The sequence below is a fragment of the Phocoena phocoena genome, chromosome 3 (assembly GCF_963924675.1).
Source record: "Phocoena phocoena chromosome 3, mPhoPho1.1, whole genome shotgun sequence".
NCBI lineage: Eukaryota > Metazoa > Chordata > Mammalia > Artiodactyla > Phocoenidae > Phocoena > Phocoena phocoena.
The window spans coordinates 163950738-163972967 of record NC_089221.1 but is presented as its reverse complement, the minus strand read 5'-3'; the positions used below and the strand labels follow the sequence as shown (position 1 = coordinate 163972967).

The following is a 22230-nucleotide window of genomic DNA, read 5'->3' as shown; positions in this document are numbered from 1 at the left end:
TTGGTAAAATTCTCTTTTCTTCCCTCATTCTATTGTTCTCTCTCCATCTGGTGCTCCAGAGATCAGCTAAAGTCACTGGTTACTGTGGAAACCGCCCCCCACTGGACCCCCTGCGCCCGCTGCAGCCGCCTGCCTGCCCCCAGGCCCGAGGGCTCCCCGCTCGCTCGGCTTGTCCGACTCCGGCCCCCCAACCCCCATCCCCAGACACACCTGCCTGCTCAGGGCCCCGGCCCAAGGCTCCTTGTAGGAACAAGGGGAAGAAAAACTGTTTCCCAAACTTGCCTCAGATTCTGAGTTGGCCCCAACATCCAAGCAAAGTGAGCAGAGAAAGTGAAGAAGGGAAAGCGTGTGGAAGCGGAAATGGGGTGAATGGGGAGGGCTCATGGCAGTGGTCCCCGAGAGTGAACAAGCGTATATACAGTCAGAGCTGCAGGGCGGACAGCGGGAGGGAGGGTGGGCAGGCAGGGGCACCAGAGCCCTGCCGCCTGGTGCCAGCCCAGAGCCAGGAGGGGAGGCCCTCCTGCTGTCCCTTCCTCTGGCACCCCCTCCTGCCCTCTACCAGCAGGGCTCTCTTGGCCTCCCTGGCACAGAGCGGAGGGGGCTGGCTCCAGCCCCTGCTCGGAGCCATTGTTTTTCTTCTCAACACCCCCAAGTTCAAGTTCATCTGGGTGTTACATCATGTCTGGTTGCTCCTGGAAACCAGACGGGTCAGACGTGACTCTGGGGAAAGGGGGTGGGAAGCTTGAGGGGGTTGAAGTTCTCCTCCCCTCCCCTCCTTGCCACTAGGGAGCTCTGAAGTTTGAAGTTTGACAAAGTTTTTTGGCTTTCTTTTTTTTTTTTTTTTTTTTTAGGGAGGGAAAGGAAAAGGGAAAAAAACAAAACCTTAAACCACACACACAAAACTTCCATCCACCAACTTTCTTTGGACTTGGGCCTCAGAGCAAAGAGGGAGCAGAAGCTGAAAGAGGTGTTCCCAGGGCTGAGGAAGCCTCCAAGGCCCTGGGCTCACAGGGTGTGTTTTTGTAAAATGTGCAAAAGAAAAAGATATTTGCATGCTCCCCTCCCCTCCATTCCCCAGAAGCCTCATACTGTAAAAGCTGCCTCTGCCCTGCTCCAGAGGCTGGTCCCTGTGCCCTGAGGGCCCTGGGCTCTACAGGCTATTCCCAGCCTCTTGGGGACAGGCACAGGGAGGAGAGGGCCTGCGTGCATGTGTGTGCAAAGATGCCTGTGCAAAACCAGGTCCAGGGGCCTCCGGCAGGAGGGCTGGAGGGGTGGCATTTCCTTGTGAGAACTGGGGGCAGATGGCAGCAGGACTGGGGGCTCCAGCAGCCTGGCCTCCCCTCTAACAGGATTCATAGGACGTGGGGGAGCTGCCCCGCCAGGGCGGCTTTGAGCCCTGCCTTACCCTCGGTGCCAGAGTCTCTGGGCACGTGGCCCACCAGGCCGCCTCTGTCCCTCCTCCACCCCCAACCCAGCCCACCCAAAACCAAGGAAGAGGGGAGGGCCAGGGGCTAGAGCATCCAGCCGGAGCAAAAGGAAAGCAACAAGGCAGACCCTGTCCTCCTCCGGATGGAGCCTCCTGCTTCCATCTTTGCTTCCACCAGGCCTGGCCCAGAGCGCCTCTAGCCTTGGGTCCTTGGCTGCCTTCCCCAGGGCCAGGGCTGTCAGAGCTAATTATCCAATTAGCTGATTAGCCAGGGGGCCTGGGGGCTGCCTGGGGAGGCAGGCTCAGCTGGGCACGCAAAAGCCTGAGCCTTCCAGCCCTGCCCCAGCCTCTTCTCCCGGACTGCCCCAAGGATCCCTGCCTCCTCCCGGACACCAAGATGCCCCCACCCCTGCCTGCATCCACCTGGTGGGCAGGGCCTCCTACCTGAGACTGCTGTGGGATGTTCAGAAAGTTGCCGTCCCGGGGTCCGATGCTGACAAACCGGTTGGCAGAGGAGGCGCCTGTCGTTGCGAATGCTGTGGGGAGCAGGGGAGAGAGGGAGAGACCCCGTGAGGACTTGGAGCCTGCCCGGGCACTGCCCTTTGGGACTGCTGAGAAGAGGGAGAGACTAGGTTAGACCATGTTGCCTGGGCTTTAAGCTGGCAGTGGGAAGGACAGGCCCGAGGGGCCCCCTCATCCTCTCACTGGACCAGGAGCACACAGTCCCCCACCCCTGGCACTCCGTTGCAGCCAGGTATCCTCTTTCATGGCCCTGGAGGCTATAGCTGAGGCCCCATGGGCCCACTTCTGTCCCCTAAACAGGCACTAGGCAGGGCCAGGGATACCCCTCGTCCCAGAGCACCCGAAGCAAGTACCCTTGCTTTCCTACTGGCCCTCTTGGGTCTGGAGAAGAGGGAGCCGGGGAGGGTGGGAGTTCTGGCAGACTGGCCCCATCCTGCTCGGAGAAGGCCATCTCAGCCAGGCCACCCCTCCAACTGGGGTGCCTAGTTGGGTGCTACACCACTTACCACTCTGGGCCCAAGGACTGGGCCGGTGGTTTGGGAAACTTGAAGGGTCCCAATAGAGGGCTGAGCTGGGTGGGTCAGGGTCAGAGAGGGGTCTGGGAGCTGGCTGCTGGCTCAGGCACAGCGGGGGCGAGGCTCAGGCCCGGCAGACATTCTCCTCCTTTGATGGATGAGCCAGGGCCTATGGTCCTGCTGTTCCCAGGGACCCGAGGTACAAGACGAGGAGGCCAGAGGGCCTGGCAAAGGCCCAGGGCTTGGGCACCAGGGGCAACTGTTCTAGGGTCTGGGGGGCAAATGGGCCAAATACCCAGGAGCTCTTCTTGGGTTGTCTGGCTGGAGCCCTATGGGAGGGGACTGGCGCTGCACCCCCAGGAGGAAGGATGCCCCCAGAGAGGACGAGGAATGTCACAGCTAACTGGGAGCCCCCACCCCACCACCCCCTGCACCAGATACACCCCAGGGACCCCGTGCTCACCAGATTCTGTCCATAAGTGGCCCCCAGCCACCCCGCAGCCTGGCTCCCCCTCTCCCACCCTGCCCACCTCCAATGACCATGACCATGACTTCGTGTCTTGTGGCGAATGCAGATGAGAAGATGGCATGAAGAGGATGGACAGGGGAAAAGAACTCAAACCAAGAAAAAAGAAGGTGAGACAGAGAGCGCGAGACGAAGAAAAGTGGTGAGATGGGCCACCCCTTCCGCCGCTGTCCCGAAGTCCTGGCCCACGGCCTGCCAGCCCCCAGAGCGCCCGAAGCGCTGCCCACCCCCCGCCCACAGTCCCACAGACGGCACGCCGCCCACCCTCCGCCTCTCCTGTCCTTCAAGCGTCGTCGGGTCTAGCTTGGGCCTCTCAACTCAGATTTTTCTCTTCCCTTTGACAAAATTTGTCATCGGTTTTAAAAAAAAAAAAAAAAAAAAGAAAGAGAGAGAGAGAAAGAGATGAAGTAAGCCAAGGCCCAGAGCCCTTCCTTGTCCTTGGAACATCCAACCTGGGGAAGAAATTGAGGGAAGGGAGAGGGATGGGAAGGGGGGGAAAAAAAAAGAGGAACAACGAGAAACCAAATATGAGACTGAAGGCTGAAGGGGAGGGGATCAGGGGCTGGCCTGCTGCACATTTAGAGGCCTGAGGGACCCAGAATGGAGGTGAGGGGGGCAAAGGCAAAAAGGGGATGGTGGTGGCGTCGCCTTGTGGTCACATTTAATTTTCTTGGTGTGGGGGGGGGCACAACGAAACAACAAAAAAATCAAAAAACGAAAAAACAAAAAATGAAAAAACAGCAATTAGGCATGAAGATGGCATGGCTGTGCCTCCCCTCCCCCCTCCCTCCCTGGCCAGCACCCCTGGCCTGTGTGCCCCACTGTGCTCCCTCTCCCGCCCCCCGGAGGGGCCTGGGCCAGGGGCCCCAGCTGGGAGCAGCGGGCGGGCAGGGGGGCTAGTGGGGTGCTGGCTGGTGCAACTAAGGCCCAGGAGGCCGTGGTTGGGGGGGCTCAGCTCTGCTCTTGTCTGGGTGGGAGGCTCCGTGGCACTCTGGGTTGGGGGGCTTTGGCAGTGAGGGAGGGGGCTTTTCTTTTTGCAGTGGAGACTGTTTGGATGGGCTGGGGACGCTGGGCGTTGTGGTTTCGGTTTCATCGTCCACTTACAAGGTGATGGAGGAGTCAAGGCGGCGCCGTCTGGGGCAGTGCTGGTGGATTTGGAATCAGGCATAGGAAGGGGCACAGGTCTGGCCACTGGAGGCGGCGGTGGTAGCAAAAATGACCCCGGGACTTTGCCCTGGCCGCTACCGTTGGGCTGCGAACAACATAAATAGAGTGACGCATGAAGGCACATCACACACAGACACACGCTCCCCTGCGCGGCCACGCCAGCTCGCTCCTGAGAGCGGGCGCTCCCGGCGGAAGGTGATGCAGGACGGGATTCTCTCCTCCAGGGCACAGGGTTGGTGAGGGCGTGAGGCCTCTATTTGGTCTCTCAGGTGTTTCTCTCTTTTTTTTTTTTTTTTTTTAGTTCTCTTTTGAAGTTGTGGGAGGGAGGAAGGGAGATGTCCGACGGGTGGTTTGTTATTTCTTAGGGAACAGGTTTTAGGTACCGAAACATGCCACCTAGCCGTACAAGCAGCTGCACTCACAACTCTCACGCTCCTGAAGACCTTCTCCTATGGCAGCAAAGATGTACCAGCTTACCTCCTGTGCCCCCGTAAAACACACACATGCCTCCCCTCCGTGGGCCCCTGGGGTAGGACCAGCAGACCCAACCAAGGACCACAGGCCCACCAGCATCTGCCCCGTGTCATGGTCTCGGGGGGATGCCAGGGAGCATGCCCTGGGCTCTGGTAGCCTGAGGACAGTGGGGTGCTGGCTTATCTGCTACAGAACAGCCCAAGAGGAAAATCCATTGCTGGCAGCTCTGGTTCCCACAAGGTTCTTTGAGTGGCTTTCCCTCAGAAGCTGGGGATGTCTGGTCACCAGATCCACTAATTATCCTTTATTCCCCCTTGTGCCCTACACTTGAGTTTCCTCCTCCAGGCCCCATGTGTGGCCTTGTGTTCAATCAGCCTTTGGGCTTCAGGGGGTGTAGGAGCCACAAGGAAGGGCAGAGGTCCCCAGCCTCTTGCAGACACAGCTTCCCTGGGCTCCACACCTCCTGCTGCTCTGGGCAGTGCCCTCGATGACCACCTGCAGCCTGGGCGCAAGGGGGCCAGGCCACAGCTTTTCATCCTAAACTGGTCCCTCTCCTGTGGGTCAAACCTCTGCCCTCCCAGCCACCCAGGTTTAGGACCTTGGGAGGTTCCTATGCTCCTCCTTCTGTTGGTGGGCAGACCCTGTGGGGCCCACCCCTAGACGTGTCCAGCTAGGTCGTCCTTCTCTCCTAACTGGTTTCACCTGGACTATGACAGTGAGACTCCCAAGGGGCCTCCCCTCTGCGGACTGTGCTCAGCGGCTCGGCACCCTTGGCACCTGGCTCTGTACTAGGCCCTTCACTCAGGTTGTGTCCAATCCTCCAACCACCCTGCAAGGCAGTGGTTCTTGCTTCAGGGCAGTTCTGGGTAGTGACAGTGTCTGGAGACATTCCGCGCACAGCTTGGGGATGGAGGCTGAGGATGCTGTTCAACACCCTACAACACACAGGGCAGCCCCCAGGACAGAGGCTCATTGGCCCAAAGATTAACAGTGCTGTGGCTGAGAAACCTTGCTGCAAGGGAAGCTCTACTCTCCGCCTTCCACAACAGGGGATACTGAGGCTCTTCATGATTAAGTGGTCTAGCCAAGGTCACCCGGCTGTAATTGGAAAGGCCTGAAGGTCAGAGTCATGTCTGTCTAACTCCTAGGATCCTACGGATTCTTTCCAGCAGACTCATTAACCCTCTTCCCAAACCCAAAGGAGTTCAGACTTCTCTGATGCCCTAAAACCTTCCACAGCTACGGCTACATCTGACATAAAACATAATCTCCCCGGCCAGGCACGCAAGGCCGCCGTGATAGAGCCCAGATGGGGTCTTCCACCACTCATGCCCCTACACTCCCTCCCCCCTGAGTACTTCCGATTGTAAACCTACTGGGGTTTCCAGAACACAGCCTAAGCAGTCGGAGCTGCACACTTGCTAACTGCAGAACCCACTGTTCTAGAATACCCTTTCTCACACCCTTCAAAGCCTGCTCAGAAAACACCATCCCCAGCATGGGGACCAGCCAGATGTCCTGAATCACCATCCATCTCTCTCTCTCTCGTTCTTCCAGGACACTGTTGACCTCCACTGGAGCCTCTGAAGCAGACTGCCTCCAAGGCTCCCCAACAAGCAGGTGGAACGTCACCTCTGTGTGGCCCAAGCATGTAGCACTCAAGTCCCACTGACTGAGTTGAATCAACTTAGTCCATCCTGCTGCACTTTAAAACCACAGAGCCCCATGGCTGAACCGCGCAGGCCATGCCCTTCTGAGTTTCTGCTGTCCCACCCTCCAGTGACCAGTCACCTAGGTCTGACACTGTCCCTCCAAATGGTTCCCTTGACTTGATCTTTCCTGCCCACTTAGAGGCCCGTGACAAAAGCAAGCAGTGGCTGCCTCTCGTGCTTATTGGTGTCCTGGGCTGAAGACCCTTTGTGCTGGGTGTCATTTTGGAAATGGACCTTTCAGTTCCAAGCAACAGCACCGGCCAGAGAGCAAGGGTTTCCGGTTCTGCAGGGTGGTTCTGACATACACGTGGAAACTGCCTTCCCTCATTTCCACAGTCTATCTTGTTCCTATCTCATTCTTCCATCAGGGCAGGAAATGGAATGATCCCAACAGATTCACAGCCTCACTTCTTCTCTCCGGGCTGTCCTGAGCTTGGGCTCCGGGGGGGGGGGGGGGGGGGGCTGGGACACGGGAGCTTTCCAGGCAGCCCTTGCTCCCATAGGGCAGCCTCTGGTTCCTCAGAGCCTGTCTCTGCCTAGGAGGATCTAAATCACTAATCCCATCCAATAAAGCAAATCCTAGCCCAATATGGCCAGGCGTCGAAACCTGCTGATTTACAACATTCAGTTTCTGGAAGCAAGTCCCAGCCAGGCTAGGATGTCTCCGCTCTGGTTGGGGTACAAGTTGAGGTTTTAAAAATCTCAAGGTCTTGTGACTTTGCAGTGCCTTAAGACCTTGTGAGTTAAGATCTTAGAAGGAACCTAGGGGCTGGGAGAGCTCCTCACATTCATCTGACAGATGAAGATGCGGGCCTGGCCATTCTGGCGCTGGTGGTCAAGGTTGAGCTAGTACCAGGCTTTCTGCCTCCCAGAATCATACTCTCCCATCAGGCCCTGCAACTTCTCCATCGTGCTCACCTGGTGGCCTCTTCTCTATGACAGAAATACAGCTAACCAGGTATCCTCTTTCTGCCCTTTGCATGTCCTCTAAGTGGTGTCTCCATTTGACCTTGGCCTTTACCGATGTGGTTTTCTCAATCAGGGCCTTACGCTGAGGTCTAAGAGGTGCCTGGGAACCATTCTGCAAGTTGTCTGTAAAATTTTGTATGCATATATTTTTCTGCAAAGATGATCCATAACTTCAGATTCTCAAGGAGATTAGGAATTTACTCCTCTAGTCTCTAGATCAATGGTTCTAAAAGTGGGTCCGCTGACCAGAAGCAGCATCACCTGGGAACTTGGGGGGGGAATGCAGATTCTCGGCCCCACACCAGAACTGCTGAATCAGAATTAGGTGAGGCCCAGCTACCTGTGTGTTAGTGAGGCCTCCAAGTGACTCTCATACATGCTAAGACTGAGAACTACTACTCTGGAGGTGGCTATGGAGCAAGCACAGCCCTGTACCGCCACCGTCTGCCACCAGGTCAGCTGCAGAGCCCAGGGCCTCTCTCTGGCTCGCCCCTCCTCCATAGCGTGGTGCCATCTCTAGCCTCCTCTCAGAAACTGGGCCCAGTGGAGCAGACTCACTGCAGAATTCAAGCCCCACCCCCCAACTCTTGGGCACAACAGGCCACAAGAGGAAACCTGCAGAGACTGCTCTCCAGCCGAACTAGACTCTCTGTTTAACCAGAGGGGCTGTTCGCTCCCCTGTCGGTAGCGTTTTGTCTGCGGTATACTCCAAGCAGGCACCTGCCTTGAGAAGAGAACCGTCTAGGCCAAGTGAGCCCTTGATCTTTTTTTAATTTATTTTTTGGCCACGCCACACAGCTTGTGGGATCTCGGTTCCCCGACCAGGCACTGAACCGGGGCCCTCGGCCGTGAAAGCACAGGGTCGTAACCGCTGGACCTCCAGGGAATTCCTGAGCCCTTGATCAGGGAGAGGCTCAAGACCTGGCCATCAGGATGCCCAGGGATAGACTGACCCACACTCTTGAGGGTCCTGTGGGTCAGCTTAGGCTCTTTGGGCTAAGTTGGTCCCCCAGGTGGCTGTCATTTTGATTCCAAACCCCAGCTGCGTCCTTAGGTGAGAAGCAGGCACGGAAGGGTTCCTGGCCTCTCTGATCCATATTCCAGACCCCAGGCCCCTTGGGGGCTGGGACACATGCTGGCAGCTCCCGTAGACTCTGCCAGCATCTCTGAAGGAAGCACGGAAGCTGTTGGAGTCATGTCCACTTTTCCCTCCATGCCCCTAAGAGTGGACAGAGCTTGTCCAGAGAGGTGGGTGAAGCTCTGAGTGTGCTAAGGAGCTGCAGAGCCAGCAAAAGAAACCCTTGCAGGGCAACGGGGAGAAAAAGATGAGAAAAGTGGAAGAGGAAGAAGAGTGGGAGGTAGGGAAGGAGACTGGCTTCTGTCCTAGACAGCGAGAGCAAGGAGGCTGAGCCACGGCCCTGCCCCAGATCCATACACCAGCACCGCGCAGGGCGCCCCGAGGCCGCACCAGGCTGAGCGGAGGGCCGCTGCTCTCGCTGGGCTGCCTCTGGCAATGGGCTTCCCAATGTCTTTCCCTACCAAGGCACTTTGAGTGTCCTCCCCATCTGATCTCTCACAGTGGGGTTCCAGGCTGGACCAACTGTGGAGAAAGGAGTTGGGCCTTCTCATAGCACAGCATGCTGCTGGAGTTCCAGAACATTCCCAGAGGTCTAGAGACCACCATGCCCCAACCTGGAATGGTCTCCCAGGGACTAAACAAGGACCACCGTCCCACGGAAGGGTCATCTTTGGCCCACTGCCGTCTGGGATAATTCCTTTGCTGAGTGGCTCTGTGTTTCTGCTCATCAGTGACCAGGCCCCGGGGCTTGCTGACGGAGAAGGACAGTGGGGCCACAGAACTCCATGGGGAGCCAGTCTCTCTCCCAGGCTGAGGAGCAGAAGACTTCACTCCAGAACCATGACTGACCTGAGAACCCCTTGTTAAGAGTCCTGCCAACAGGGGTCTCATGAAAGACCCTGTGGAACTAGGCCTGCCCTCTACTAAGGGCTTCTCACTGGGGGATGATGATGCCCCCAGGGCACACTGAAATCTGGAGACATTCATGATCAACACAGCTGGGGAGGGGGCGGTATTGCTGGCACAGAGTGGGTGGGGGCCAGGGATGCCGCTCAGTACCCCACAGTGCACAGGACATCCCCACACAACAGAGAATGAAGAACCCCAAGTGTCAATAGTGGGAAACCTTGGTCTAGAACCTACCAAATCCCTGCAGCCCTGAGGTTTAAGAGGGGTGTTAGGAGCTAAGGGGCCTGGGCCCAGGTTGGACAGATCATGGGTACACTCCTGCTAGAGCAAAAGACCACAAGGAGGGCAAAAAGCCCAAGCAAGGTGGGCCCAGCCACTGCCCCCTCATCTCTGGACCATGACAAACAGGCCCCGGCCTGATACGTGGACCCCTACTCCCAGACCCAGAAGATCGAGGTGTTCGGCACCACCGGCTCTCTGCCGCTGCAGCCCCAGGTGGGCTCCCAGCTTTTGGGCCCTCTCCCTGTGAGCCCTGAGACAGACAGACAGACGCAAAGATGAGCTGTAGAGGGGCTCGTGGGGTCCTCTGGACTCACCTGTCCGGTGGCCTGGCCCGAGCCATCCGAGCACACAAACTGCACAAACTCCTTCAGCGAGTCCTGCCCATGGTGGTGGTGGTAGCGGATGGTCGGGTGCGTGAAGTATGGGCTCGACTGCTGGATGATGGATGTGGAGGGGAAGTGCAGCGCTGATGCTGTGGCCCGTGGGCTCCCTGCATGCACGTGGCAGGAAGAAAAGGGCATCGTCAGGGCCTAGGAGGCAGTGGGGTGGGGGGCACTGAAGACAAGGAGGACTGCTGGTCAGAGCACTTTGGATCCAGAGAACGGGCAGGAGCAAGGCAGGGACCAGAGTGAGGAGAGCGAGGCACTGGCCGCTAGTGTGAAAGTTAAGATGGTGCCAAATAACTCAGCAAATCAAGATAAATAACATTTTAATGCAATATTTTAAAAAGCCAACTTGGCAAACCGGGACCCACAGACCAGCTGCTTATCTTTGTAAATAAAGTTTGATTGGAACCAGGGCCAGAGCTAGGGTGAGGTAAGTGAGGGTCATGCAAGCACAAGGTCGGTCCAATCTTTTATTTAAAATATTGACATTTGCTCATCGTGTATCTTTGCGATCATTTTAATTTTTAGAAATATTGCATTAAAATAAAATTTATCTTGATGACTGAGATTTTAGGGGCTCCCTGACATTTTGTGCCGAGGTGAGTGCCTCACTCACCTCACCCCGGTCCGGGGCCTGGGTGGGGAGCCTTGATGAGGAGACAGACCCGTTCTGTGGGGCTGCAGATAAACACACAGCCCTGCGCCAGTGCAAGAGGGGCCCCTGCAGTGCACACACACATCTCCTGTGTGCGGTGGGTGTGCACCTGGCTGCTGCTGCCCAGGCCGCATTCTTCTGTGCTCAGCCCCAATCGCTCGTACGCACGTCCCCGAACGCACATCTCCCACCCTGGAGCAGGCCCCAGCTCTTCCCTGGCCAAGTCCTCCCCCTCCTGTCTGTTTCCAATCAGCTCCCTCTTGCTCTCAGTTTCATTAGGGGCCTGAAGAAACTTGGCTTCTCTCTGGAGTTCATAAAAGCTGAGTTGAGCAGGGCCTGCTGCCCTCCCGCTGCCTGTGCAGAGGGCCTGGGCTCCCCGCCCCCACCTTGCGGCCACCACGCCCTGCCCCGCTGCTGGCTGCCTCTGGGCTCCCAGCCAGGAGGCCCTGAGGAAGAAGCCGGGAGGGTAAAACCTCAGTGTTCTCCGTGGAGGGCCCAGGAGACAGAGGGTGGACACGGGACACAGGGCAGTGTTCAGAAAAAACCCAGGCCTCTTTCTGCCAGACAGGTGCCAAGAGAGGGAAGAGGCAAGTGGCTGAGGACTCAGCTTCCACAGCTTCCTGCCTGATTCCATCCCCTCCAGAACATGGAGGCATCCTTCCCTCGAGCACTCTCTCCGTGAGACTGAAGCAAGAGAGCTCCCAAGGCAGCAGGGCCAGCTCCTTTCCCTGAAGAGCAGCCCAGGTACCACCTTCCCCCTTGGCCTAGCCCTCCACTTCTGGAAAAGAGCAGGGAGGCCCCGAGAAGGGGGCCTGGGCTCCTAGGAGTACTGTTCTCAACCCGTGCTCACATCAACCTGGGCTGGTGCTGGGAAAACAGGCCCCGGGCTCTGTGAGGAGTTGAGAGACAAGAGCTGAAAGGAGGGCAGAGGGAGAAGCCTGTGCTATCCCACCCACAGCTGGAGGGAGGACAGGAGAACTGCGTAGGAATGGGCCTGAGGTTTCCGCAGTCAGGGGTAAGTGGGAGGGAGGAAGCCTCAGGACAGGCCTGTGCCACACACACGAGCACACACGCATCCGATGCACGCACACAGGCAAACACACACACCCGTGCACACACAGCGCACAAGCGTGCATCATGCACAGGGGGTGTGAGAAGCAAGTGGGAGAGTGCTGAGGAACAAGGTGAGGAGGCCCAAGGGCTGGCCTGGGTCTGGAGGAGGCGCTGCTGCGGAGGGAGGGCCCGTTCCCATGCCCACCCACTGCCATACCATAGCCCATTCAGAGAGCTTGGGGCTGTCACTCAGGGTCGGCCCTGGCCCCTCTGCCTGGCCAGTTGCCCATGTGGGCTCCTCTGCCACCCCCACTGCCCCCCTCCGGGCCCTCCATTTCTCACCTGGTCTGACTCCAGCAAGCACAGGCAGCGGGTGGTGAGTGAAAGCCATGCGCGGGGAGCTGCCCTGAGAGGAGAGGGCACTGCAGAAGTCCAGCTTTCCTGACTTCTTTAGAGAAGCCGGGCCTGGGGGGAGGAATCAGCAACACAGGGCAGGTTTAGCTGGGGTGGGGAGGGAGCAGGGGAAGGTGGGAAGCCAGCAGCTCACTCCTTCTCTCCTCGGCCCCCTCCCGGCTGCCCCTTCCCCCACCAGGCTCCCTCCTGCCTCCTTTGCCTGACTGTGGCTCTGTTTCTCAGGCCGTGTGCAGACCATCCTGCCGTGGGTGCTGCCGACAGGAGAGGAAAATAAGGCCCTTCGGTGCACTGGGCAGGGAGTGAGCAAGGGGGCCCACCTTGCCCCCTGACAAGCAGATAAGGAGCTCAAGGGGAACAGAGTAAAAGGGGGGATGCAGGGCCAGAGGGCAGGGAAGGTGTGCAGGCGGAGCCCGGGAGAGCAGCTTCAGAGCGAGCCGGCCCAGGGACTCCCCTGGCGGTCCAGGGGTTTAGGACTCCCGCGCTTCCATGCGGGGTGGGGTGGGGGTGAGGGCGGGGTTTTGATCGCTGGTCAGGGAACTGAGCTCCCGCGCAGCGCGGGGCCCTGGGCTCTGGGAGGTTCCGATGGGAAGAAACCAGGGCTCCTTACGGGAAGGGAAAGCACAGCCATTGGCCCTTGGGAAGGACCACAGCGGAGAAACAGCATCTGACCAGAGAGCAGGGAGGAGGCTGGAGGGCCTGGGCGGGTGCTGGGGTTACGGCTAGACAGGAAAGGACTTCCTCAGTCAGGGCACCCAAAGGCCGGACTGTCAGAGCACGGGTAATTCCAGGGCTTTGCTCGGCTCCCAGTACCAGAGATGGGGTGACATTCAGCAGGAGACAGGGACACAGAGAATACCCCATTTGAGCTCTCCCTCGAAGAGCCTGATGTTGCCAATCAAGGTCATCTCTGTGCCCAGTGGGCATGACATCCAAGATGCTATACAAAGCAGGGCCCCCAGGCCAGGTCCCCCAGGGGAGCTTGTCTCCTGTCCTCAGCTGGGCCTTGAGGCTATGCCCAGGCTGGGAGGGATAAGGGGAAGTCAGGGCAGATATCCAGAGCTGCCATCATTGGGACACAAACTGAATCGGTTTGGGTTGGGGGTGTGTGTGCTGGGTGGCGGGGGGGTTCGGGGGGAGGCTTCAGAACACAGAAATAAGAGCTGTCTTAACCACAGAGGGAAGAGGCGGGGAAAGGGTGAACTCCCAGCCGCCAGCAGAGGTGTTATCTGGCAGCAGCTGTGTGCCACCTGATAGCTGGCACGACGGGGGGAGCGCCTCCACCAGCTGTGCACAGCTGTCCCCATGGCCACACAGTGCCTCCCCAGCTGTTCCCAGTCCTGCAGCTGGGCTGCTTAATTGGTGATTTGTCCCAGAACAGGAAAACAGCACAGGGTCGGTGGGAGGAGGGGATGAGTACACAGGAAAAGGGGGGAAGGCGAGGGAGCTGGGGGTGCTGCGGGAGAATGCTGGGGCCGTGCGGGGCGGGACTGCTGGAAGGAGCAGAAGTGGCAAGCTCGACAGCAGGCAGCCAAGAAAAGGAGAGAGAGGGAACTGCGGAGGGGAGGGTTCCTTGGGAACCAGGTCTGCGCAGAGGGACCTGGGGGCCCATGCCTCAGGAGCCAGCAGTAGACATGGCCCTCAAGGCATACCAGTCCTTGAGGAAACACTTCACTGAGGCCCTAGCTGGGGAGTCTTCAAGGCCTTCTCAAGCCCTTCTTTCTGCACCTCCAGAGGTTCCCCCAGGGAAGCATCTGTGCTGTGCTGGCCACGACACCCTGGGAGGGGCACCCAGAGTCGTGCCGGAGCGCTGTCCGGCAGAGGTGAGCCTTGCTGCTGGTCTAACCCTCTCCCTCAGCCCAAGGCCCGGAGGTGAGTCCTCTCTTCCTCCCAGGTTGCTGAGAGCGGAAGCCAGAGGTTGCATCTGGGGCAGCAGGAAAGCAGAAGCACCCCCTTGCCCTTTAGTCTTGCTTCTCCCCCAGCCCTGGCCCCTGCCCATCCACTCGGCCCTTCCCGGTAGGGGAACATCTACAGAATACCAAGCAAAACACCATCAGGTAGACCCTCGTCTTCCTGCGTCAGAGAACGAGGCCCCTGTCCCCAGGCCTGACCAATGCAGACACACCTCATGCACATCCCGTACACAGAGGTCTGCACTACCTGGTCTCAAGACACCCATACTTTGAGGACACACACAGGCTGCACCAACAATGTGTCCGGCAGAAGCACCCTGCAGGCAGCCTCCTTATGCACACCTGTGTAATACATACACACACACAGCCCCCCTCTGTCCCGCCTGGGCTCTCCAGGTGTGCCCATACCTCCTGTCAAGACTGGAGGTGAAGGTGGGTGTACTCACCAGCAAGGGTGTGGTTAGAGAGGATCGGGAGGCCTGAAAACAATTCTGCTCGCTCTTTACTAGGCTCTGCGCCTCTCTGTGAAGTTGGGCCCTTTAGACCAGTGGTCCTCAACTTAGGAAGGTCCTGTCCCCCCCAGGGGACATTCAGCAATGTGCGGAGACCTTTTCGGTCCTCACACCTGGTGAGGAGGTTTGCTCCTGGCATCTAGTGGGTGGAGGTCAGGGCTGCTGCTCAGCACCCTACAGGACACAAAATGGCCCCGCTACAGAGAATACCGCGGCCCCAAAGGTCAAGAGTGCCCAGTCTGAGAAATGGCTTTAAACCATGAAGACCGCAGAACCGGGGCAGCCTCTCTAAAGAAATGCCAAGAGAAGGAGGATGAGGAGGCTCTGAGCGGGAGGCCACGTCCCCCACTGCAGGGCCCCGGAGGCTCAGGGTCGGGGCCTCTGCTTTCCTTCTGCCACATCTATGGGCTCTACTGCCCACTCAGGGACAACCCAGCTGCTCGCCTCTGCTCTCCTGGTCTGCCCTCCTCTGGAAGCTCAGGGGGTGAAAAGACGGGCAGTGCCACCAACAGGAGGAGGAACGGTGAGAGGTTTGCCAGGTAAACTGAGGGGGAAGAGGAGGCTCCATGCTGCCCTTGCTCCAGGTCGGGCCTTGTGGCGCCCATACCTGCATCCACATCGTTGGGCCACCCGCTGGACTGGCTGCTGCCAGCTGCTGGGGAGCGGCCTGTGCCGGGATAGAAGACGTCATCGACAGGGCTCTCCATCTCGCTGTCATCGATGGACTTGGGGCGCTTGGTGGTGCTGGGGAAGGAGGAGAGGGGTCAGGTGGGCCAAGGATGAGCTGAGGTGCTGGTATGCAGGCCGAGGAAGCCTGCGCTGACAGTCTTCCATGTGGGGAGTGGGTGCCCGCTGTCAGCAGCACTTCAGGGCACTCGCTGTGTGCCCACCCCCCAAGGCCAGACCTACAGCCCCTTGGGCCCAGCCCACCCACTCCTCCTTGAGCCCCTTCTCAGTCACAATACCATCCATCACCTATGGAGCTGCCCAAGTCAAAGAAGTGGGCAAAACCCCCAACTGCTTCCTCAGCCCCACCTTCTATTTCCCATCAGCTCCCACAGCTGGGGCGAGGCGTGTGAGGCACTGGCCAGGGACAGAAATGCCAGGGGGTGACACAAAACTCAGTCATCGTGATATTACGTTATTTTATATTAAAGTATGATTAAATATGAAAACATCATAACATTGTAATGCAATATTCTAACATATCAAAACGAATGCCTAAACCTCACAATGAACCAAAATGTCCAAGGTTTTTTAAAAAAGGACAGGATCCCACCTTGCCCTGCGTGACCAGGGCCTACTATATCTACCTCCCAAATATCTCTCAACTCCATCCCTCCCTCTCAGGCCATCCCCCATCTGACTCAGGCCCTCCTCCCCTCCAACCTGCTGGGATAGCCTCTAACTTCTTCTAGAAGTACTTTCTAGAACACATATCCCCAGCATCTTCTACTTAAAAGCCGTCAGTGGATTTTAAGCCCTAAACACCCTCCTCTGGCCTCTGAAGTCCTCCGTGGGACAGTCCCGCCAGCCCGCCCAGCCTTGGCCAGGTTGAAGGCTGCTCTCTCTACCTCGAGCATCCACCCCATGCCTGTACCAGACCCCTGGGCTCAAATGTCACATCCCCAAGAGAGAGGCCTTCTCCAATGCCCACAGGGAGCTCCTTCTAGGCAAAGCCATGCCTTGTTTGAGTTTGTGTCCCCAAGGCCGAGTGCCTGTGTCAGCACAAAGCAGGAATCTCAGGGGTTGGGGAGCATAGTGAGCCCCAGCTCTGGAGCCAGTGCCCTCAACAAAGGATGATGTTCTGAAGCACCCAGGCCACAGTGGTACAGCTGCCCAAAGCGCCTGAGATGCCTGGGGGCTGGGGGAAGGCCGGGGTGCGGGGCTCACCTGGTGGAAGGAGGGGAGGTGATGGACCGCCGCCCCAGGGTCACCTGGTTTATATTGTAGTAGCTGGGACTCTCCAGGTCTGCCAGCGAGAAGTTGGGCCCTGATGCTGTCGCAACAGGAGCTGGGAAGAAGGGAGAGTGTGATGAGGTTTGGAAAGTGTGGGTGCCTGTTTTGTTGCCATGAGCAGCTCCCCAGAAGCCCTGGGGTGAGTTCACTGTGAAGGCCACTGAGGAAACCTCCTCCTGGCTGGAGGTTGTTGGGAAGAGTCCTTGGTTACGATTTTTTTCCTCCAAAGAAATGGAGGTTAGAGGTGGGGCTCTCTGGATGCCTCCATTCCACCCAGCCCCATGCCAGTGAGGCCGAGAGCGTCCCAGGAAACCTGTCTGCCCCCGCCCCAACCAAGACCCCATCAGTGGGGGGCTACGTGGGGTCCAAGTCCCACCGCTTCACCCCCACCCCTGCTGACTCAGCCCTGGCCCAGAAGGAAGGACTCACTCTGTGATACTCTCACCAGCTCCGTCACATTCCAGACCCCGGAAGTCACAAAACAGTCCTGGAAACTTAAGTGCCCTGAGGAGGGAAAAGGGCAAGTGAGTGAGCGGAGACAAGGCCAGGAGGGGATGTCTGCCCGCTACCCCAAAGCTCTCCCCACCCTCAACTTGCTCCATCCCATGCCCCATGTCCCAGCCCCAGGCTGGCCCTCAGGGGTCTCAGATCTCCCTGGGAGTTAGGGTGTGCTACCGATGAGCGCCCTCCCCCTCTGAATAGCAGCCCAAGTTCAGTCAAGGGACAGCTGAGTGAAGGGGAATGGCAGGGGCAGGCCTGCCCTGGCCGGGGAGAGCAGAGAAGGGTGTGGGGCACAGCAGGCCAGGGAGGCTGGGTACAGGCAGGAGGGCAGGGGGCACTGACCGTTGGGCAGTGGTTTGATGTCCGCATCTCCTTGCTGGTTTGAACTATCTGATTGTCCGGATTCTGCAGGAGACACAAAGGGTGGGGATGGGTCAAAAACAAAGTGCTCCACGAACACCAGGCAAGCAGCTGCTGCTCCAGCCTTCTAAACACCTTCACTCTCCTCCCCTCCCTGAGCAGCCCAAGGAGACCAGGGAGAGAAGGAACTGCTACTACCGTGGTGGGGCTATCCTGGGCTCTGCAGGGTGTTTGGTAGCATCTCTAGCCTCCACCCCCCCCCACTAGATGCCAGTAGCACCCCAGTTGTGACAACCAAAAAACCGGTCTCCAAGCGCTGCCTGATGTGCCCTGGGGGCAAGCTGCCCACGAGTGAACGCACTGGCTGAGAGTCAGGGCAAGGAGGCGCCCAGGAGAGAAGCCAGCGACTGTCTCTTTGCACAGCTGGGATGGACCCAAGGGCCCCCCATTCTCTACCCAGCTCAAGCTCCAGAGGAGCAGCCCCTTCCCTCCCTTCATTAATTAGAGCCGTTCCTGTCTGCCCACGCCACCCCCACCTCACCTTTATGCTTACGGGCAGTGCCTGGCAACACGGGGCGGTCGCGGGGGGGCGGGGGGGGGGGAGGTTTGCCTTGACGCTGTCGCCTGCTCTGTGCCAGCCTGTCTGGGCTGTCTCATGCCCCAGTGCCACAGCTGCTCGGAGGGAGCCCCGAGACAAGGGCCCATTGTGCGGTGGGAGCTCACAGAGGGCTGGGGGCAGGGTGGAGTGTGTGTGTGAATATTTTGCTGAGCTTGGGAAAGCCCCCCGCCCCTGCCCCCCAGGTCCTCAAAGCTTTGTGTACCAGGGGCACAACGGGGACCTCCAGAATGCTTGCCTGGGCACGACAGCTGGTGAGAGGGTGGCAGAGGGGGGCCAGGGCAGGTTGTGGGGCAGGGGAAAGGCGGGCATTGGGTAAAGAATCATCTTCTCACACGGGGACCACATGGGGTGGCCTCAGAAAACCGGGCCCTGGTACTGGCCAGGGCTTTGCCCGACTCTTTGGAGTAACCCTGCCTCCACCACCCTCGCCCACCACCTCACAATCAGCCGGCTCACCAGGGTGTCCATCCTATACAGGCCTCACAGTTGAGCTGCTCACGTTGGGGAGTGACCAGCAAGGAGGTTCCTGAAGAGTGACATAGGCCCAAGAGATAGGGGTGGGGGGACCCTGCAGCCGCTTGGGAAGGAAGGAAGAGCCCTGGGTGCTGGGGCTGGTGGGCAGAATAGTAGCCTTTTCAGAGCCCAGGACCTACTGCAGCTCGACCAAGTTCCTAGCCTCCTGCCTCACTGGGGCAGGTGGAAAAAAAACAGGCTGCCCCCAGAATGGTTTCACTTTTTTTATTATTATTTTTTTTTTTTGCGGTACGCGGGCCTCTCACTGTTGTGGCCTCTCCCGTTGCGGAGCACAGGCTCCGGACGTGCGGGCTCAGCGGCCATGGCTCACGGGCCCAGCCGCTCCGCGGCACGTGGGACCTTTCCGGACCGGGGCACGAACCCGTGTCCCCTGCATTGCAGGCGGACTCTCAACCACTGCGCCACCAGGGAAGCCCACTTTTTTTTTTTTAATTCTAAAAGAAAAATAATAATAAATCTAGTCACAAATCAAGAAAATGGAGCTTTATAAGTGCTAACAGGGCCCCTCACCCCCTTGTGTTTGGGGTGTGTCCTTCCACACCTCCCTGTGCACTCACCCCTGTGGTGTGTTTAGGGATAGCGAATCCCACCTCAGGCCACTTCTCTGCTAGTGGCACTCTGCTCTGGAGAGGGTCCACAGGACTTCCTTCCACGCTCCTGGGAGGACAACCTCTCTGTGGATGTGAGTTTTCTTGTTCTCTCACCTCAGCTCATTCCTGACTCTCTGGGTCTGATTCAAGCCCCAGCCGGTCCAGGAGGGAGCAGGCAAGGAAGGGGCTGAGGCAGTAGGCAGCCCACCTTAGGGCCTCCTTGGACCAGGGCCCTGAGCCTGATGTCTCGCAGGGCCGTCCTTTCCCAGATTCATACCTCAGGAAGAGCACAGCTGTAACACCTGCATGTGGAGCCCAGCGAGGGGCACACAGTCAAGGCTTTGCTGCCGAGGGGTCCCTGCTACCGACCCCACCTGTCCCAGGACCAACTCAGTCCCCACGGAGCCCTCCAGGCCAGAGACGGTGGAGTAGGAGGAAATGGAGGAGGCTACTCAATGAGACTGGTCCCAGCTCTTCCAAAATGGCCAGGTGGAGACAGAAAGCCGCACGCATGCGCACACCCAGCCCAGGGACAGAAAGACGAGAGAACCCGACAAAGAGATGGAGGTGGGCCAGCGACAGAGGCAGAGACAAATGGGGCTCCAGGAGAGCGCGACAGACAGGAAATCCTTCTAAACCAGGACACTGCCCTGAAACATTACTGCTGCTATTACTATTATCTCCACGTAAGGGAGAAAGCAGGAGTGAGGATCCAGCGCAGGCGAGGCCCGCTGCCACGCGCCTCCAGGCGGTGCTCCGGGCGCTGCTGGCAGCCATTTTAGCCCTTGGCAGCCATCTTACGGCTGGCGGCCCCAGCCAGCATCCCCGCAATGCCACCACCGCCGGCCCCCGGCACGCTCAGCTCAGCTCCAGGACAAAAGGCAGAGACACTAGAAATCTGGACCCGGGCTCAGAGGCAGAAGAGCCAGCCCTGCGGCAGGGGCAGCTGTGGCCAGGGCCCCACCATCCTGCTCAGGCGGCACCCCCTTCACCCTCCTGGCCAGTGCCAAGTGGAATGGGCAGGGAGGGCCGAGGCTAGGGCCCACTCAACGTGGCTGAGGCCCCCACGGGCCATCCCCAGGCCCAGGGCCCTCAAACAGTGTACCAAGTAAACCCCTGCCCCGACAAGGTGACGGGGTCCTCAGGACAGTCAGGGGGCATGATGGGGGCAGGCCCTTGTCCACCCAGTTAGCTTGGGGGCACACCTTGGGCAGACAGGGGAAGGGGGCTGGCAGGGGCCCAGTCAGTGGCTGCAGGGCCCAGAGAGGCCACGAGGACTGTGGTGGGCAGGCCCCTGGGGAGAGCAAGGAGATGCCCTCCCCACTCAGAGGCGGGAGCCAGCCTGGCCAGCTTTCTTAAATGATGTGCCCTTTGGGGAGTTGTGCCCTCAGGTCAGGGCCTGCTCTGGACAGCCCCTGGGGATCCGGAGTTGCACCCCAGGCTGGCACATCAGGGAGCAAGACACCCCAGCGCCTGACTCCTTTCGCTGTCTGGACTCCCTAGGGAAGGGAGGGGATAACTCCAGGCCTTGGGACAGAAACAGGCAGGCCCCTTTATGACACCCCTCCCCAGGCCCCGCCTCATGGCTGCTTGGCTTTTATCTAGCAGAATGGGGCTTATCAGAGCCACCAGCTGAACAAACACACAAATCCACGGTTAGTGAGAGAAAACCCTCTGCCTGAACTCTTTATCTCCTGTTCGCAGGCCCCACGCACTGCCCCCTGCCAACGGCACAGGAGGAGCCCTGACTGCTGTGCAGTGAGGGATCCTCTCTCTGCCACCCCCCTTCTCGCCTTGCCCGACCCAGCACGGGTGGCTCTCCCCTGGCAGTCCCTACCAGGCGGCCTTGCATGAGTGAGCTCCTGCCACATGGGAGCCCCCCTCCAGTGTCTGATTTCTCACTGGGGACAATGGGCCAGCTGGTGGCCTGTGGGCCAGTGGAGGGGCAGGGAAAGTGTTGGCTGGCACAAGGCGGGCAGGTGCCCGACTCCATTTTTATCCTCTCCCGCCCAGCCCACGCCTCTGAGGCTGTCGCTCTGATTCCCCAGCCTTCTAGGGCCATGTCCCCTGGCAACTTTTCCAGCCTTGGCTTTCTCTCCAGCCTAGTTACCAGAGCAGTAGGGACCCTGACCACACACCCCCAGTTCAGGGCCACCCTGACTAAACCCCAACCCCCACGCCTGCACCCCTCTCCAGGGACCAAGGCTGCCTTCCCCTTCTGGAGAGACTGGAGATGGGACAGAGGGACCAAAGGCACCGCTACCTCCCTCCAGTCCTGAGACAACATCTTCCTGCGTCCTGGTGCTCAGAACCAGAGAGTGCCTTCCGTGCTCTAAGCTTCCTTCCACTCAGCCCATCAGATGCAGCCTCCTCAAAACCAAGTCCAGCCACTTTGTCTGATGATGGATGCCTGGGCGTGCAGGCATCAGGCCCTTGCCTGGTCCAGGTCTGGGGATGAAGAGAATTTTGGAAGCCACAACTCATCCTTGATGCTGCCAGGGTGGAAGGGGTGTGTTCAGGCTGGCTCGTGTCATACATGAGAGCACGCTCTGCTGTTTTCCTCTCAGGACTGGGGCTACTCGTGCAATCCACACCTCCGAGGCAGAGGCCTCGCCTGCCAGTGGTGCCTCAGGGCTCAGACCACTGCAGAGGCTTCCAGAAGGGAGGACCGTCCAGGGGCAGGTGACAAATCTGGACTCGTTCTAGGTGTGGGCCCAAGCAGGCTCCGCAGAGCAAGGCTCTGAAATGGGATTTGGCTCACGGGTCCAGGGCCGCTCTCCACTCATCCCCGCACACGTCATCAGTCATCCCCCGACCCCAGGTCAACGCTCGTGGACCGGAGGCCTTGTGCAGCACCCAGACCTGGGCCAGGCTCAGCCAAAGGATGGCAGCGTGGGACCCTCTCTTCCTCAGGGTTCCTCCATCTCTCCTGGAACAGCCAAAAAGCCCCCGAAATACTGTTTTTCTCACCCCTCCACCGGCTCTACTCATTCTCTACCTCTTCTCAGTTCTCGAAGCCCCCCTACTTCATCCAGCTCTTCGCCTTTCCCTCTGGAATCCTATTTCTGGTCTCATTTCGCTCTGTCTTGGCTCCATGCCCCTCTCTCTGTCCTTCCTTCTCCTTCACTTTCCCTCTCTTGGGCCCCCTTTCCTCTCC

The 22230-nt window shown here is 58.8% G+C and overlaps 1 protein-coding gene across 2 annotated transcripts in view; it reads right to left on the bottom strand.

Annotated features, from left to right (window-relative positions):
* The window catches only part of NFIX (nuclear factor I X), a 66500-nt gene that overhangs the window by 2794 nt on the left and 41476 nt on the right, over nucleotides 1-22230 (bottom strand). The window contains exons 2-8 of one of the 2 annotated variants that reach the window (XM_065873100.1): nucleotides 17313-17375; nucleotides 16899-16973; nucleotides 16404-16524; nucleotides 15118-15254; nucleotides 12017-12139; nucleotides 9895-10070; nucleotides 1871-1962 (exon numbers count right to left, since the gene is read on the bottom strand). In XM_065873100.1, coding sequence (XP_065729172.1) covers nucleotides 1891-1962; nucleotides 9895-10070; nucleotides 12017-12139; nucleotides 15118-15254; nucleotides 16404-16524; nucleotides 16899-16973; nucleotides 17313-17375 — 767 coding nt within the window. In that variant the 3' untranslated portion in view covers nucleotides 1871-1890. Of the gene's footprint in view, nucleotides 1-1870; nucleotides 1963-9894; nucleotides 10071-12016; nucleotides 12140-15117; nucleotides 15255-16403; nucleotides 16525-16898; nucleotides 16974-17312; nucleotides 17376-22230 lie in introns of those variants that run through there. The other variant, XM_065873101.1, reaches the window with a different exon arrangement.